This window comes from Anomaloglossus baeobatrachus, chromosome 3, assembly GCF_048569485.1.
Source record: "Anomaloglossus baeobatrachus isolate aAnoBae1 chromosome 3, aAnoBae1.hap1, whole genome shotgun sequence".
Lineage (NCBI taxonomy): Eukaryota > Metazoa > Chordata > Amphibia > Anura > Aromobatidae > Anomaloglossus > Anomaloglossus baeobatrachus.
The window spans coordinates 171897890-171916749 of record NC_134355.1 but is presented as its reverse complement, the minus strand read 5'-3'; the positions used below and the strand labels follow the sequence as shown (position 1 = coordinate 171916749).

Here is an 18860-nt window from a genome sequence, read left to right as displayed (position 1 = left end):
CCGAAAAATCCTTTATTTTAAATAAAACAAACAAGCCTCGTTCACAATTTTATTAACCCCTCCCGCACCAAAGCTCCGGCGTAATCCAGGTCCGACGTCCAGCGCTGCTTCCATCCAGCCGCGACTGTCACAGACACAGGCTGAATGAAAGCAGCAGAGGTAATTACCGGTCATTTCCCACGGCCGGTAATGTGAACTCACTGCCGACCGTGGGAAATGCAGCGATCTGTCATCTATCTCTCTATCTATCTATCCCTCTATCTATCTATCCCTCTATCTATCTATCCCTCTATCTATCTATCTATCCCTCTATCTATTCTTCTGTCTATCTACTCTCAGAATTAAATGACTTTTTTTTTTTTTTTTTTCTTCAATGTGCTTTATTGCATTGAATGCAATAAAGCACATCCCAACCCGCACGCGGCAAAACCGCGGCAATACCGCGAATAATACCGCGGTAAAACCGCAGCAAACCGCGGCAAACCGCATGCGGTTTTCGGGTGCGGTTTCCCGCGGTTTTTTACCGCGGGTGCGGTAATCTTTGAGGGCATGCGGAATTTTCTCAAGAAAATTCCACTTCCCAGTGCGCACAGAGCCTTAAAGTGTGCCTGCACGGGACCTCAATGCCGGCTAGTGTCAATGACGTAGGGCGCGTCATGCACCCAGGCTTCAGAAGAAGAAGGACAAAGATGGCTGAAAGAGGAGGTGCCAGACCCGGAGAACAGACACCCATCCGACCAGTCTGCACCGCACCAACCATTTAGGAATTATAAAGTGATTTTTACGTTCTACACAGCGGCCTGGGTTCTAATATACAGCAATGTTAGAATGCTGTATATAAGAGCCCACTGGTGGTGGCCGCAGCTTATAGTCACCAAATCTGGTGATAGGTTCCTTTTAAAAAGTAAAATTCATCCCGTAAAAAACAAGCCCTCACAAAAATTATGGCTCTTGGATTAAGGGAAGGAAAAAATGAAAGCGTAAAAATGAAAAATCGCCTGTTCCATAAGGGTACATGCCCACGATCAGGGTTATGTGGCGATCTGTACAAAGCGTATTTTCGCTGAGTCAGCTGCGCCGGAGACTCAAACTTCTCCGCAGCGAGAAATTGACATGCTGCGGATAGGAAACACAACACATGTCAACTTATGCAGTGTTAAAAATAAGCACAGTGGGCATGGGATTTCTATTAATTACATCCACTGTGCTTGAACTGTACTAGGCAGCATTTTGGACCCTAAGGGGTTACTGCAAAAAATCTGCAACCAATCATGCCCAACCAGCTGCAAGTGAACCAAAATCCACATCAGAAAGTCAACTTCAAAGTTACAATCTCATACATTTTGAGGAACAGCCACAAAAATAAACAGTCTGAAGGCATCTAAGAAAAGTTCTCCTGGGAAGTACAGGGATTGCATTGCAGAGGACTGGGGTAGAGTTATATTCTTTGAAGACTGGGATATCTAGAAGAGCGATTGTCCAGGGAAGAAAAGTTGAGCAATAACACAAATCCAGTGTCAGGCCAGCAGTAAAGCATCCTGTGACCAGTCATGTGCTTTTCATCCAAGGGAATGGACTGACACAGCTGCCTAAGAACAACGCTAGAAATACATGTGGTGTCCGTTCTCACAAGTACTGAAGGTACATTCACGCGCATACTCATTAAAATCTGTGTTGATTTTCTCACCTCCGTGTTTTCACAATGACTGTGTCCCTGTGAAACAAACGTGCAACTATGTGATAACTTCTTTAACGTCAGCACAGATGACAAGTTCCAATACAAGTCTATGGGTCTTTGAAAAAGGCTAAGTTCACATTTCCGCTAAAATCTATCAGTCACAATCCGCTGCTCTTGTAAACAGCGGAATCCGTTTAGCGGATTCCGCTGCTCCCATAGACTTGTATGAGCAGCGGATTGTGACTGATGATGCTGCGTTGCACCCTCCGCCCGACTGATCAGTCGTGGAACGACTGACCGCCGGGCGGGAGGAACGCAGCATGTAACGTTTTTTGAGCAGCGAGATCCGTCGGATTTCGCTGCGCATGCTCTCTGGCTCCCTGCACACGTCACCAGCTTTGGTTGGTTACCCGATATTTACCCTGGTTACGGTGCAAGGAGCCAGCGCTAAGCGGTGTAGGCCCGTAACCAAGGTAAATATCGGGTAACCAAGGTAAACATCGGGTGCTTTGCTGTTACCCGATATTTAGGCTGGTTACGTGTGCAGGGAGGCCGACACTTCCCCGCTCGGCCCCGCCCCCTCCCGCACTCCGCACATGTATGTACACACACACACACACACCTGTCCCCAGCCATGCAGACAAGCACTGCCACTGACACCCTCGTCTGGCCCCGCCCCCCGCTCGGCTCCGCCCCCTCCCGCACTTTGCATGTGCACACACATACATACATACATACATACATACATGCACATACACACACTCACTCACTCACAGATACACTCACCTGTCCCCAGCCATGCAGACCGCAGCACTTCCACTGACATCCTCAGCGCCTGGCCCCGCCCCCCGCTCGGCTCTGCCCCACGAACTCTGCCCCCCGCACACAACGGAATCCGACAAAGAATTCTGTTCTTTGTCATCCGTTGTACAGCGTTGAACAGCGCATCAGTCACATGCGTCAAGCGACGCATGTGACTGATACAAATCAACGGAAATGTGAACTTAGCCAAACACGTACAGCACATGGATGACATCCGAGTGCCATCAGTGTGACACGGACCAGAAATAAATGCACTAAAGAAATTAAAGATTTTTAATGTGTTAAAGATGTGCATAGATTATAGTGAGAGATAAATGATAGATTTTACAGCTATTCGCCAAATAAATATAGAACTGGAAAAAAAATAAAAAAGAGGACGTAGGGCCCCCCATTTTTGATAATTAGCAAAAGGTAAAGCAGACAGCTGTAGGCTGATATTACCAGGTTGTGAAGGTCCATGATTGGGGCCCTTCCGAGCCTAAAAATAACAGCATGCTGCTGCCCTAGAAGTGGCGCATCACATTAGAAGCGCCAATTCTGGCACTTCATCTTGGCTCTTCCTGACTGCCTTGGTGCGGTGGCAATCAGGGTAACGGTTTATGGGGTTAATGTCAGCTGTGTAGTGTCAGCTGGCATCAAGCCCTGGTGTTACTAATGGATAGGCATATATCAGACACCCCCATTACCAACCCAGTAATAAAGAAAATAAAAAACCCACAAGAAAAAATTATTTAGTTCAATTAACATTCTCTAAAACTTTCCCTCATCTTCCATTTAGAAAACAATTAACAACAACAACCACTGCAGCTCCACCTTAGTCCACCGAATCCATAGTAAAAAAAAAAAAAAAAAGGATATAAAAAAAAATAAAAATATATACATATGCAGAGAAATAAAATAAGCCACTTACCCTCCTTCACCACTTTATTCAAAAGAAAAAACTAAATTTCCAGTGGTCAGACACAGTCCAGGGTTTCGACGAACAAATACTGTGGAGGATCATTCTGACACTCCATAGACTTTGCTTACAGGCAATTCCAGATCACGCTGCAGTAGGCTCAGCAGCTCTGAAGAAGGTGACATCATTAACGCTACTGTTGTTCAAAGTCGCTGGGTTACCAGGTCACACAGCGCGAGACCCGGGGACTCAGAGTAGCAGTGACATCAGTAATGTTACCGCTGCTCTGGGTGGCCTGGCCACGTTGTGCGTGACTCGGCGAGTCTGATGAGTAGTAACGATAGTAATGATTTTATCAATCTTCAAAGGAACCAGATATCACACAGCACAGTGTGACCCGGAGTGACCTGGAAGCCCTGAACAGCAGTATCGTTACTAATGTCACCACTATTCAGAGGCACCGGGTCTACCGCAGTGCAGTGTGAACCGAAATTACCTGTAAGCAAAATCTCTGGAGTATCGGAACAATGCTCCATAGGCTTGATTAATAGGAATCCCTGGAATACGTCGGACCAGCTGGGGATTTTTTTTCTTTAGAATAAAGTGATGAAGGAGGGGTAAGTGTCTTATTTTATTTCTCTGCATTTGTATGTAAGTGAGGGGTTTTTTAGAGATCCTTTTTTGGACTACGACGAATTTGATGGACTATGCCGAAGCTGCATGTTTGTTATTAAATAAAATTGTAAACAAAGGACAGTTTCAGGGAGTGTTTGCCACTGGTGTGTTGGCAATAGGGAGAAGCAGAGGCACAGTGCCAGAATTGGCACATCAAACATGATGCACCCCTTCTGGGGTGGCTAGGGGCTGGTATTTTTTGGCTGGGAAGGGTTTTATAAGAATGTACCTTCTTAACCTGATAATACCGGCGCCCAGCTGGTTATTAAAATGGGGGGGACCCCACGTCGTTTTTTTCAATAATTTATTGCATATTGCATCAATCATTTATTTGGTCAATAGCTGTAAAATATATCTATCTATCTATGCATATCTTTAAAACATAAAAACGTATCCATTTCGGTGTCACGCGCATGCGTTTTTTCCAGAACATGTTGCACACGACACATACGGATAAAAACTGCCACACATGCACTTTTTTAAATAGATGTGTAAAAGGGGCCTAAGATCAACTTCTCTCAACAATGCAGGAGGAATTTGGTGATGAACAATTATTTGTCCATCATTATGGAGACCATGTCCCAAGACAAAAGTGGCCTGGTAAACAAAACATTTAATTTGAGTCCATGGCTAGGAAACTTCCCATATCTCAATGCCACTGAGAACCTGTGACCAATCCACAAAGAGAGGTAAGAGGATGGGCAAACTAAACAACAAAAGTTGTATTAAGCAGTGATTCGACAAGAATGGATTTTCATCAGTCAGAATTTGGACCAGAAGCGGATATTCACCATGTCAAGGCAAATCACAGAAGTCTTGAAAAATCTGGGTGAACGCTGTAAATATCGAGTTTTTACATAAACTTCATGTATTAGTGAAAAGATGAAACCTTCTAAAATGCTTATAATTGTACTTCGGCGACCACAGAAACATCTGACTACAAGTGCTATATACACTGAGGCCTCATTCAGAGGTCCGTGGTACATGTACGTGTTCTACCTGTCATTTTCATAGGCAGATAACAAACCTTTTTGGGAGGGTATGTAAAAAACAGTGATGTCTGAATAAGGTCTGAAGCAGCAAAAACTTTACGAAAATTTATGCCTGTCTCAATAACTTTTAGCCAAAACTGTTCATTGTTTTAACTCTTTCCTTTCAGATTGCTTAGCTAAAGCCTGCTTTACACCTTTCGATGTGACATGTCCCCATCGTATGTGCGGCACATTCAATTTGTTGACCGTTTCGCACAATCGATTCAAAGCTGTCACACGTACTTACCCTTCCATACGACCTCGCTGTGGGCGGCGAACATCCACTTCCTGGAGTGGGAGGGACGTTCGGCGTCACAGCGACGTCACGTGGCAGCCGGCCAATAGAAGCGGAGGGGCGGAGATGAGCGGGACTTAAACATCCCGCCCACCTCCTTCCTTCTGCATTGCAGGCAGGACGCAGGTAAGATCTGTTCATCGTTCCCGGGGTGTCACACACTGCGATGTGTGCTGCCTTGGGAACATTGAACAACCCGACGTGCAATTTTTAGGAAATGAGCGCTGTGTTTGCGATGAACAGTTTTACGTTCAATCGCAGTCGCACGTAGCTGTCACACGCTACAACACCACTAACAATGCCGGATGTGCGTCACTTACGACGTGACCCCGCCGACACATCGTTAGATGATATGTTGTAGGGTGTAAAGCCGGCTTTACAGTCAAGGTTGCTGAGATCGGAGAGCAATTTGGTAACAGGAGTATATTCTGCACTCACATACAAATACAAAGTTCTGCTGTACTCTACATGGATTTCTTCTCTGCCAATATTTAGCTGCTAATTAATGAACATGGGGATTGCCTAAATCTGAGATTGCTACCAGGTTACAAAATATTTTTTTAAAAGTACTATATATTTGTAGTAAAGCACAATGAACAAATACAGAAATCACAGTTAAGTATTTAATCTCTTTTATTCATTTTTGTTAGTGAAGGGTAATAACTATAATGGCTACAACAGAGGCCGTCAAGCTAATCGTTCTGCTGCGTTTCAGTCACCTTCCTATATGAAGTTTAAGTGCTAAATCCAGTTATTGATCTGTAAAGTGAATGTATCTAAGAACTACAACTCTAACATATGAGAGAATCAAAAAGAGGAAGAAATTGTGGTGTCACATGGCTAATCCTCAACCACGCTGTGTGCTTTATCTGTGCCACAGTTCATGACCCACAAGTGAAATGAGAAATCAGAAATGTAGCAGTACCATATTTTTCAGACTATATAAGGGTACGTGCATGCTATGTGCACACTGGAAAATGGAATTTTCTCAAGAAAATTTCGCAGGCACTGAAAGATTACCGCACCCGCGGTAAAAAAAAACCGCGGCAAACCGCACCCGAAAACCGCATGCGGTTTGCCGCGGTATTGTTCGCAGTATTGCCGCGTGCGGGTTGGCAAATGTGCTTTATTGCATTCAATGCAATAAAGCACATTGAAAAAAAATAAATAAATAAAAAAAAAAAATAATTTCCTTCTTTTAGATAGATAAAGAGACAGAAGAATAGATAGAGGGATAGATAGAGGACAGATCGCTGCATTTTCCCCGGTCGGCAGTGAGTTCACATTACCGGCCGTGGGAAATGACCGGTAATTACCTGTGCTGTCTCGCTGCGAGACAGCAGAGGTAATTCAGCGCTGTGTGTCAGTCGCGGCTGGATGTAAGCAGCGCAGGAGCTGTGGATTACGCCGGAGCTTTGTTTGTTTAATAAAATGGTGAACGAGGCTTGTTTGTTTTATTTAAAATAAAGGATTTTTCTGTGTGTTTTATTCACTTTACTTATGGGTTGATCATGTCAGCTGTCACATAGACGCTGCCATGATCAAGCCTGGAGTTAATGGCGGTGATCCGCCACCATTAACTCCTTGTATTACCCTGACTGCCACTGCTACACGGCAGCAAGAAGAGCTGGGGACACTCCAGTACTGCCGCATAATGTATGCGACAGTGCCGGGGAAGCTGCGGCTGATATTCTCGGCTGCGGGAGGGGGAGTGAAGCGGGGGACATTAACCCTGCCCCTCTCCCTCCCCAGCCTGAGAATACCGGGCCGCCGCTGTGTGCTTACCTCAACTGGACGGTAAATATGCAGCGGAGCCCACGTGTTTTTTTTTTCTATATGTTCGTTTGCTTTCTATGTGTGTTCTATGTGTCTGTGTTCTATGTCTGTGATGTCTGTGTGTGTGTGAGTGTGATCTGTGTGTGTTTACTCTCTGCTCCGCTTCCTCTTCCTGTAATGACATCACTTCCCTGAAAAACTGCAGGCAAGCGATGTACATTACCGGCGGTAAACCGCAAAATACCGCAGGGAATAACGCAGGAAAACGCAGTGAACCGCATAGAATTTGCTGCCTGCGTTATTCCCTGCTGGATTTCACGATTACATTGGAGTCAATGGAGTGAAATCCCGCAGCAACGTGCGGAAAGAATTGACATGCAATTGTTTTTGCTGCGGGAATCCCGTAGCAAAACATGCAGCTGTCAAATTCCGCCCAGTGCGCACAGGATTTTTTTTTCCCATAGGTTTTGCTGGTGAATCACTGCAGAGATGTTATGAACATTTTTTGCAGCGAAACATGCAGCAAAACCGCAAAAAATCAGCGGCAAAATCCGGTAAATGCGCACATAGCCAGTGTTTTGGACTCAGCGTATTTTTGCAATGAAATCTCCTGCCCACTGTGCTTCTTTCTAACCCATCATAAACTGACCTGAGGCATGGGTTTCCGAGCCACAGCATGTCAATTTATTCTTGCTGAGACGCTAGTGCTCTGAATGGGAAAACACAGCGTAAATCTGTGCTGTGCCCAGAATCCTGATCGCAGGCACGGACGCTGTGTTCTCCCGCACAGAACACTAGTGTCTCTGGAAGAGAAATTACGATGTATCCAGAACACGAGGAAGCCTGACCGGCGGCATATACCATAAGAGGCACAGGACTATAAGATGCACCTAGATTTAAGAGGAGGAAAATAGGAAAACAAATTTGAAGCAAATAAATGTGGTCACGAAGCACTGTAAAGGCCGCTTTACACGCTACGACATCGCTCAAGCGGTCTCGTTGGGGGTCACGGAATTTGTGACGCACATCCGGCCGCGTTAGCGATGTTGTTGCGTGTGACACCTATGAGCGATTTTGAATAGTCGCAAAAACGTGCAAAATCGCTTATCGGTGACATTCCACCTATTCCCAATTATCGTTGATGCTGCAGGTACGATGTTGTTAGTCGTTCCTGTGGCAGTGCACATCGCTATGTGTGACACCGCAGGAACAAGGAACCTCACCTTACCTGCGGCCGCCGGCAATGAGGAAGGAAGGAGGTGGGCGGGATGTTCGTCCCGCTCATCTCCCCCCCTCCGCTTCTATTGGGTGCCTGCTCAGTGACGTTGCTGTGACGCCGAAAGAAATCGCCTCCTTAGAAAGGAAGCGGTTCGCCGGTCACAGCGACGTCGCTAGGCAGGTAAGTAGTGTGAGGGGTCAGAGCGATGTTGTGCGCCACGGGCAGTGATTTGCCAGTGTCGCACAACCGATGGGGGTGGGTGTGCACGCTAGCGATATCGGTAACGATATCGCAGCGTGTAAAGTGGCCTTTATAGGGGAAAGAGGGGAGTTCTGCTACTGACACTTATGGGTTGGATCCTGGGCCCCTTGTTGGGATATTTGGCCCCTCATCTTGGTATATATACCGATGAGCGATAGGGTAACAATGCTCTAAACTTTTGACTTTCAGGCTCCGTATCTCACCATCAGCTACATCTTTGAGCATCAGACTACCTTCTTTTTATAGACAATCATCGTGGCTATCTCATAAATAAATTTCACTTGCAAATATTTAGCATATAATTAGTTATGCAGATTCTTGTCATGTTGCTGCATTGTTACAACTGGTTCTCACATTCCATAAAAGCTCAGTGTGTTATTAGGTCGATTGCCAAACAAGAGGTCACTGGTTCAAATAGAGGAGCAGCCATGAACATTTTTCAAAAAAATAAGAGAAACTGCATCATTCAGATCATGGGTAGCGATCTAAGGCCAAGAAAATTGCCAAACTGCAACATGTGAGTGCCATGATAGTTGGAGGAATTCGAAATTAAGTCCATCCATTCAAAAGCTAAAACGCCCAGAGAAAATATTGGCATCAACAAGTCTGCTCATCACAAGGTCTATCAGTTCTGGTGTGACAACACGGCAGTGGATGTGACTCATATGCTTAATAGTGAGATCACAGACGTCCATGCAAGCATCGTGCGACGCACATTATCCAAGTCTGGAATTGTGGCCCGAAAGGAAAAATATTGCCATAAGAAATGTTGGATCGAGTTTACAAAAAAAGAACAAAAAGTGGACAGTAGAAGATTGGAAACAGGCGATTTAGAGAGATAATAATAATAATAATAATAATAATAATAATAATAATATTCACTTCTACAACGCCATTAATTCAATAGCACTTTACACACATGAGCCACACTGTCCTCATTGGGGCTCAATCTAAATTCCCAATCAGTATGTCTTGTAAGTGTGGGAGGAAACCGAAGAACATCCACATAAACATGGGGGGGGGGGACATACAAACCCTTTGCAGATGTTGCCCTTGGTGGGATTTGAACCCAGGACCCCAGCGTTGCAAAACTACAGTGCTAACCACTGAGCCACTGTGCCACCCTAATGAGATGAAAGTCAATAGACTAGGCTTTGATGGATGCTAATGGATTTGAAAGAAACAAGGGGAAAAAAAGGGCTAACAGATTGAGAAACTGAAGGAACTGTCACGTTCGGTGGAGGAGGAAGCCTGATAAAATGGACTTGTTTCACAGCAAAAAGCATTAGATACTTGATCAGGATCAATGGTGGTCTCAATGTAGAGCTATATGAGGAGTATCGCACAAGACAAGTTACTTTATACACTCTAGTACTATGGGTATGAAAAGGACTACATAGTGTAACCGTAAAATAATGACTCAAAGCATACGTCTAGATTGGCGAAGAAATGGTTCAATAAAAATAAAGAAGAGGTGATGGATTTGCCCCCACAGTCCCCAGACTTCAACCCAATCAAACACTTGTGGGAAGAGTTGAAGCAAAAGCTGTATACATACCCAAGTGAGTTGACCAGTATGCACCAACATTGGGACCATGTAGAAGAGACCTGGGATCATCACTGGTTTAACCATAAGGGGTTAATCGGCCCTGCCTTATGGGGACTTCATTCATTCCTGGTGGGTGGTGTGGTGCGTATCGTTAACCCTAGCTTTTTGAACGGACTTTACTACTGAAACTATTGTGACTCATTTTGGCATTTTGTAGTGAATACATCTACCATATTATTGTTACTTTTGTGAGCTTGGTTATTTAACCCCTTATGGTCAAATCAGTGATTTGTGGATAGTTTGGTACCAGCAGGCTCTGATTTATGGATTCCTATAGGGCTTCCAAGGGTGAATCTACGGGGAGCAGGCGCGCGATTGGCACTTTCTTAGGGTGCCAACCTCCACGACAAGGTGGGGTCAGCACTTAGGGGCATTTTTAGGGCCCTTTAGATTTTCTATATCTTACATACCTACCATTTTACCTACTCCCCATATCAATTCTTTGCTGTCTGGTTACCTTTTTCTGACTTTTTTTTTTTCACCAAATTTATTCACTTATTGTGTTTTTTTAACGTATACCTAATAAAATCTGTATGTTTTAGGAATTTTTGTTTGTTAACCTACCTTTTGGATTCCTCCTATATTGTCAATTGTTAGCTAGTCCTGCATATGGGTGGAGACCCGAATAAGTGCCCAATTAGTGACTTCTATTGGGGTTCAGGTCGAGTCCAGGTCCTAAAGCAAAATTTATCTAAAGTCCAACAAACCAAACCTCCATGGGTTCGCTCATCTCTATTAGTAAATTATGGGAGATTGGAGGACAATAGACCTCTCAGGTAAGGTTCTTGTAAGGGAAGAGGTAGCACAGCTAAGTTTAGCTGTGCTACAGTTATATTATTTCTCCTACTCTCCTAGCACTGTCAACTCTGCTGTACTGCCACTTACCCCAAAATGCTTGTCTAGAGATATGTCAGTAATTATACTGATGTCTATGTGACTCCTCTTCAGACAGACAGTCTGGGGGACGAGCAGTGCAGCTGAGCTGACAGTGTTAGAAGAGGAGGAGAGCTGATACAAGGATTTGTAATGTGACAAGTAACCTCAGCTGTGCTGCCGCTCCCCACAAACTGACTCATGCAGGAGATTAGACCAGGTCGGTATCATTACATCTCACACACTGACAAACTGAAGCTATTGTGTGAGTGTGGTCTTTTTCGTTGCTGCCTGTATATTATTGGCAAATGACTACAGAGGGAAGAATATGTGCCCAATGAAGAATCTCTGTTAACTCATTAGGTGCCAAATACTTTGTTTTTTATTTTCGTTTGGAGATATTAGCAAACAAAAACTTTTTGCTCTGCATTCACTATTACATCATGTGTCCAGTTACCCATGAAAAATGTAGTAAAAGCTCCTCTCTAAATTTTGACCCTACCATCTGAATGGGGCAGCTAAAATCAATGTCCAGCCAACAAGGTGATATTATTCCAATCTTCAGCTGTCCAAATCTGCTGAGCCTGTACCCACTGTAGTTCAGCTAATTCAGATTGGAAAGCGGTTGTCACGCCTTTGGTTCTCGACTCGATCTTGTGCTGTGTGGTCAGTTTCCTTCCCTGCTGAGCCACAGCCTGGTCAGTCCCTGTCCAAATGCTGATGGTCTTTTACCTTTGCTTCTCTCCTTATGGTTTGCGGGTATTAGGTGTTCTCACTATCACATTTGCTCCGTCTTCTCATCCCGGGTGGACTATTTATACCCTTCTGACACTAGCCTTCTTTGCTTGCTATATTCTTATGTGTATTCTGCAGAGGAGCTCCAGACCTGCTGTTAGGGACTTTTGCCTGTTTGACAGAGACCAGGGTGGTATTTGCTCTGTGCTTTATCATTTATCTCACCTACTCCTGTCTCTCGTTTGTGGTTAGGTCTACAGGAGGCTACCTTAGCTTGCTTTTGCACGATTTCCACTAATGCACGTATTTTAGGTTTCCTCACCTTGGGTCCCTGCCTATCTCTGCACACTTTTCCTATCTTGCTTAATAGTGCGTAGCAACCTGCCCTCTGTTTGCTCAGGAGGCACGAGGAACAACTCGACGGCGTTGCAGACAGATAGCTCCAAGTTGTGGGTCTGTAGTGTTGCGGCAAGGGATATCTCAGCCTGTGCAGCTAAGGATACTAGTCTGTACAGGAATCAGTAGGGTGCTGGTGCGACTGCACTGAGATAAAGCCTATCTCCCCTTTTATCCATGTTGGAATACTTATGTCCATATCAGCGGTATGGTCTTCTGCTTCTAGCTCTTTCACATAGAGGTGCCAAGCACCTTATTCTCTATACATCTTTTAAGTAGAGCTATTTTAAAACTTTTGTTATTTTTCCTTGACAACTTTCCTTATCCAGATGTTGTAGATATACTCATAAAATTATACTTTTACCAAAATGTCGAATTCCTTTGGCGCATCTCACTCCAATCCTTCACAAGCATTAATGTGTAAGGAGGTGTTTTTAATTCGATGCATTTTTGTAACTTTAAGGATATGCAGCTTTGGATGCTAAAAAAAAAATTTGCAAAAACTGCGTTAAGAAAAAAGAGCAGGTTTGATTTTGCATCAAAATCATGAAATCATGAACAGCATGCACAATGCTGAAGAGTTGTGTAAAAACGTCGAGTAGTACAATACAAAAAAGCAGGGCATCTTCATTCAGTGATACTTTTTAGTATATCACTGCTATAATGAATGGGTATTTAAGTTAGACCTCATGCACATATTTGTATTAAGGCTCCCTATAACCTGAGAGTTGTAGAGCACTGTATTTTCTGCACACAAAAAAGTGCCGCAAAAAAGGTAGCATTTATGTTGGGGTTTTAGAAATGAACACTGATTTCTGTTTTGGAAAAATAAAAATAGGAGCAAATGAAGAGATTTGTCATTTGTAATCTGCTCTATTTCTAACTGCTTAAAGTGGATCACTCACCAGGTGTTTGCTACCTCATCTGAGAGCAGCATAATGTAGGGAAAGAGATACAGAATCCAACTATAAATCACTTAGTTTAGTGGGTGCAGCAATTGTGACACAATCAGAGTTTTCAGATGTAGCATGTGGTAGAGCGCAGTAGTCTAAATTCACTAACAACACAGCTTTCTGTGTACATAGTCTACTGACAGTGAGCTGCTTATCAGAGGAGGGTTCTAGGTTGCACCAAGGCTCAAATGAGCTGTAGTCCTGGCTGTGATAATCTCCTTCTAATGAAACACTCATTGTATTGAAACAACACACAGGTTAATAAGTAACACATTTCTGAAATTAGCGTTTCAGCCCCTACCTCATGCTATCTTCAGATTGCATAGCAAAAACATGCAGACAGAATCCCTTTAAAGGATTAAAGTTTTTCCCACCTAAACTGAGAGAAGTATACACATAACACTATATACATGACATAGGATAAACTGAGGCTGCTGTATAGATCACAGAGGATACACTGAGGCTGCTGTATATATCACAGAGGATACACTGAGGCTGCTGTATAGATCACAGAGGATACACTGAGGCTGCTGTATAGATCACAGAGGATACACTGAGGCTGCTGTAAATACTTCACAGAAGACCCAGACTGCTATATATGCATCACAAATGAGACACTCAGACTGCTGTATACATCACATTGGATATACTGAGACTGCTATATATATATATATTATATACACATATACACATACACACACACACATATACATATAACATAGCATACACCGAGGCTGCTATAGATACACATCATATAGGAGACATTGAGACTGCTGGCAGCCCACTATGCACTTAAGCCCTGCAGCCCAATGGAAATCTGTATTGGGCTGCATTATTAGCCATTACAAGCCACAGGTAGCCAGTAATTGGGCTCCTCTGACCTATAACAAACCCAAAACTATAAAAAAATTAATACCTGAAAAAAACCCTTTTAGGGTACATGCATATGACATCTTTTTCAGGTGGGTCCGTTCCGAGACTCACCTGAAAAGCACTCAGAAAATGCTGAAAAAAAATGACCATATGCAAGCAGCCAATTCACTAAATGAAGGGACCTCACCATTCTTCAGGCGTCTTTTGCTTGGAAGACACCATATACTTTACAATACAATTCAGTAGAGAAAATGAGTGAAAAACGTGTTGGAGGTTCAAAATGAAGCAGGCGCTCAGAAAATGACCACAAATTATGCAAAAAATTAAAACTTGTCCCGATTCATCTTTATCTTGGAAAACTTGGCAGGTTCAGCCAAGTTTAAAAGACATAGTGTGCACATTGATAGAAAATCTACAGTCTCGGAGAACAGCGGTCAGCTGAGTGCTTCTGCTCTTACATTTTAGCATTTGGTGGGTTTTCAGGGCGGGTTCACCCACAAATCAATACTTCTAACACGTCTGACATTTCAAAAGGTTTTCTAAATAAGCAGTTGAATTTTTAAAGGGTTTTGCACAATTAAACAGGACAATGTAAGGCCTTGTGCGTACAGTGCTGTTTTGATGTGTTTTTAGGTGCAGTTTGTGGCCCAAATCTGCATGTCTATCCTTACGCCAGCAAAGTCAATGACAATTCTGAAGTGCTGTGCTCATGTTGCTTATTTTTCCTTGCAGTTTGGGATACAGAAAAAATAAGCCTCATGTCAATTCTTGGTGTGTTTTTTCCTGTGTTTTTTTAGCTCTTTCAGCCATTGATTTCACTAGAAAAACTCACAAGAAAAAAGCATGCAGTTTTTTTGGTGCGTTTTTATGTCACAAAGTACAAATTTTGGCCCAAAAAGTCAGCATGCGCACATACCCTCCCAGCAAAACAGGCTGCGTAATTGCACACATAGATTTTATGCTGAAATGCTGCCACTTTCCAGAGGAAACAGTATGAAAACCCTATTCTGGGCCGAGGTGATTAGGATGACTATTCACAGAGGTGTGACTGCGTACAGCAAGACCAGGCGGTCCCTCCCTGTACATAGAAAGAAACCTGTCAATCTAGGAAGCCGGCGGGGATGTACCTCTGTGACTAATCACCTCATTCCCGGACACTGCTCTACACCATGAAATATCGTATGGTATTAATGGAAAATGTTTCGGTCTGTCATTGATGCTGCCATGGTCTGGACAGCACGGATCAGCTGCCAGGCTGACTTTATAATACTAGGTACAGCTGCCTATATGAAAAAGCCAATGTGCCAGTGCAAACCCCCCCAAAACTTCACCCCTTCATTTTACTGGGGTCTGTGACGAGATTGGGGAGAAGGAAACCTGGGACCAGACGCAGACACTACTGACAGGAGAACATAAGCACCTGTTCCCATGTCCAGTAATCATCCGTCAGAACGGATCCAACAGAAATCTATTGGCAAAAATTGTGCAAACAACTTTTTTACCCATTTTGAAAAAAATTATTTTTGCAGGATCCGTTTTTTTAATATCGGAATCTATGGAAAACAGATCTGTTAACCGATTGCTGTTTAGCACCTGTTTTTCTTTCATTTGTAACGGATCTGTAAAAATCATTTTTTTCATAATGGACAACTTTTTTGGCCAACCGACTGCTGCGGGATCCAGTCTAATGGATTATCACTGGACATATGAACATAGCCTTACAGGGAGGACGGTCCTGTATTCTGCACTGGTGGAGCTAATCACATCTCTTTCCAGCAGCAGAGCACTATGGATGGCATGGCCCATGGGCAATCCTAACAGACTCTGCATCGTGCCCATCAACTTCACAGGTGGCATTTATCAATGAGAGGAGAATGGCAGCGCTTACCCCGACCTCACCTGCCCTGGGTCTGCATCTCCTGGACGCTACTACCTGTCAGACAGCTGTGCAGTAACAGGACCGGCTCCCCAGGGTGACAGCTGTGCAGTAACTGTAGGTGCAGGCACAGGACCAGCTCCTCAGGGTGACAGCTGTGCAGTAGGTGTGGGTGCAGGCACAGGACCAGCTCCTCAGGGTGACAGCTGTGCAGTAGGTGTGGGTGCAGGCACAGGACCAGCTCCTCAGGGTGACAGCTGTGCAGTAGGTGTGGGTGCAGGCACAGGACCAGCTCCTCAGGGTGACAGCTGTGCAGTAGGTGTGGGTGCAGGCACAGGACCAGCTCCCCAGGGTGACAGCTGTGCAGTAACTGTAGGTGCAGGCACAGGACCAGCTCCCCAGGGTGACAGCTGTGCAGTAGGTGTGGGTGCAGGCACAGGACCAGCTCCTCAGGGTGACAGCTGTGCAGTAGGTGTGGGTGCAGGCACAGGACCAGCTCCCCAGGGTGACAGCTGTGCAGTAGGTGTGGGTGCAGGCACAGGACCAGCTCCTCAGGGTGACAGCTGTGCAGTAGGTGTGGGTGCAGGCACAGGACCAGCTCCCCAGGGTGACAGCTGTGCAGTAGGTGTGGGTGCAGGCACAGGACCAGCTCCCCAGGGTGACAGCTGTGCAGTAGGTGTGGGTGCAGGCACAGGACCAGCTCCTCAGGGTGACAGGCGCCAGCACAGCTGCGCTTCCGAGCACACACCTGGGATCGGCAATGTTCAGTGTGACAGGCCCACTGTGGGCATCACACAGCTGAGCCCTGACCCACAGAGCCCACGCTGCCAGCCCATTACCTCTGCTGGAAGAGTGGGCTCCCCGCGATCTGTCTCCGCAGCTCGTCTTTCATCTCCCAGAACTCTCCGTCCATGAATCTGGTCAGGGACCCCGCGGCCGCCTCATCTCTCTCCATATTGTGTCAGGACTGTGGTCGGGGCTGCTCCAGTCACTCCTCCGGCCCCGCTCTCAGGGCTGTGTGCTGTGCGCGCCCCCGAGCGGATCTGGGTACGGTGTGCGCGCCCCCGGCCCCGCTCATTCACATGCAGGCAGCGCTCCGTGCTCGGACTCCTCAGAGCTTTTCTCTCAGGTTTATGTTGTACACAATGGTGGATTACATTAGGGTCAGAAATACAAAAGGTCACCAGTTAGAGTTACCTACATGACAGTGCTGAGTGCTGGCACCTGTGGCTGTCAGAGCATGCTGGTATATGTAGTTAGCCAACATCTGGAGAGCTGCACCACGACAGAGTGCTGTGCAGGAAGCTCCCGATACCAGCTGTGTAATGCCAGTGTGGGACCAAGAGCCCACCACAAGCAATATGGACTCTGGCAGCCCCTGAGATGGGGTGTAATAAGGCTGCACTATATGCGACCGTTGTGGGATGCACACCCAGCTGAAAAGTATTGCACCACTGCTGCACAACACCTACACACACCGCCTACCGCACAACACCTACACACACACACACCGCCTGCCACACAACACCTACACACACACCGCCTGCCGCACAACACCTACACACACACACACCGCCTACCGCACAACACCTACACACACCGCCTACCGCACAACACCTACACACACACACACCGCCTGCCACACAACACCTACACACACACCGCCTGCCGCACAACACCTACACACACCGCCTGCCGCACAACACCTACACACACACCGCCTGCCGCACAACACCTACACACACCGCCTGCCGCACAACACCTACACACACCGCCTGCCGCACAACACCTACACACACCGCCTGCCGCACAACACCTACACACACCGCCTGCCGCACAACACCTACACACACACACACACCGCCTGCCACACAACACCTAGCCTGCCGCACAACACCTACACACACACACACCGCACAACACCTACACACACACACACACACACCACACACCGCACAACACCTACACACACACACACCGCCTGCCGCACAACACCTACACACACCGCCTGCTGCACTATACCTACACACACACCGCCTGCCGCACAACACCTACACACACCGCCTGCCGCACAACACCTACACACACCGCCTGCCGCACAACACCTACACACACACACACACCGCCTGCCGCACAACACCTACACACACCGCCTGCCGCACAACACCTACACACACACACACCGCCTGCCGCACAACACCTACACACACACCGCCTGCCGCACAACACCTACACACACACCGCCTGCCGCGCAACACCTACACACACCGTTTGCCGCACAACACCTACACACACCGTTTGCCGCACAATACCTACACACACCGCCTATTATGCAATACCTACACACACCTAACCTAAATTAAATAATAGGTGCAGAAATTTCCAACCATTTTGCTGGACCTGTAAGACGTTGCATTTTTTGCGCAGTGAAAATATGCAGCTCCAAAAATTCATTGTGGAAACTTAAAGGGGTTGTTCACTACTCAGATAACCCCTCCTGCATATCTATGATTCCCCTTGTCAAATAATAACATTTATAATCACCTCTGGTGCTGGCGCCATCAACACTGGTTCTCCTGGGGCTTGTGTGACATTATTAGGTCACACGATCCCTGCAGCCAATAAGTAGCAACTTCATTCTCCCCGCCTTTGAGCATATCACATACATCTGGAGGAATTCTGCAGCTTTCACTTCCTTTGAATATATGTGGATTGTTCAAGGGAGGTGAGAGTGAAGCTGCTGTTGATTGGCTATAGGGATCACATGGCATAACGATGTCACACGACCACCGATAGAGCCATTGCTGACACCGCTGGAATGGAGGTGAATATAAATATTATTTTACAAAAGGGAAATTGAGGGATTGAGAAGGTTTTGTTCAAGCAGTGG

At 45.7% G+C, this 18860-nt stretch overlaps 1 protein-coding gene across 3 annotated transcripts in view; it reads right to left on the bottom strand.

Annotated features, from left to right (window-relative positions):
- ACOXL (acyl-CoA oxidase like) overlaps positions 1–17006 on the bottom strand; it is a 483610-nt gene extending 466604 nt beyond the window's left edge. Inside the window, exon 1 of one of the 3 annotated variants that reach the window (XM_075338173.1) lies at positions 16810–17006. In XM_075338173.1, coding sequence (XP_075194288.1) covers positions 16810–16925 — 116 coding nt within the window. In that variant the 5' untranslated portion in view covers positions 16926–17006. Of the gene's footprint in view, positions 1–15982; positions 16787–16809 lie in introns of those variants that run through there. The other 2 variants (XM_075338174.1, XM_075338175.1) reach the window with 2 other exon arrangements.
- Between the last annotated feature and the right edge of the window lie 1854 nt (positions 17007–18860).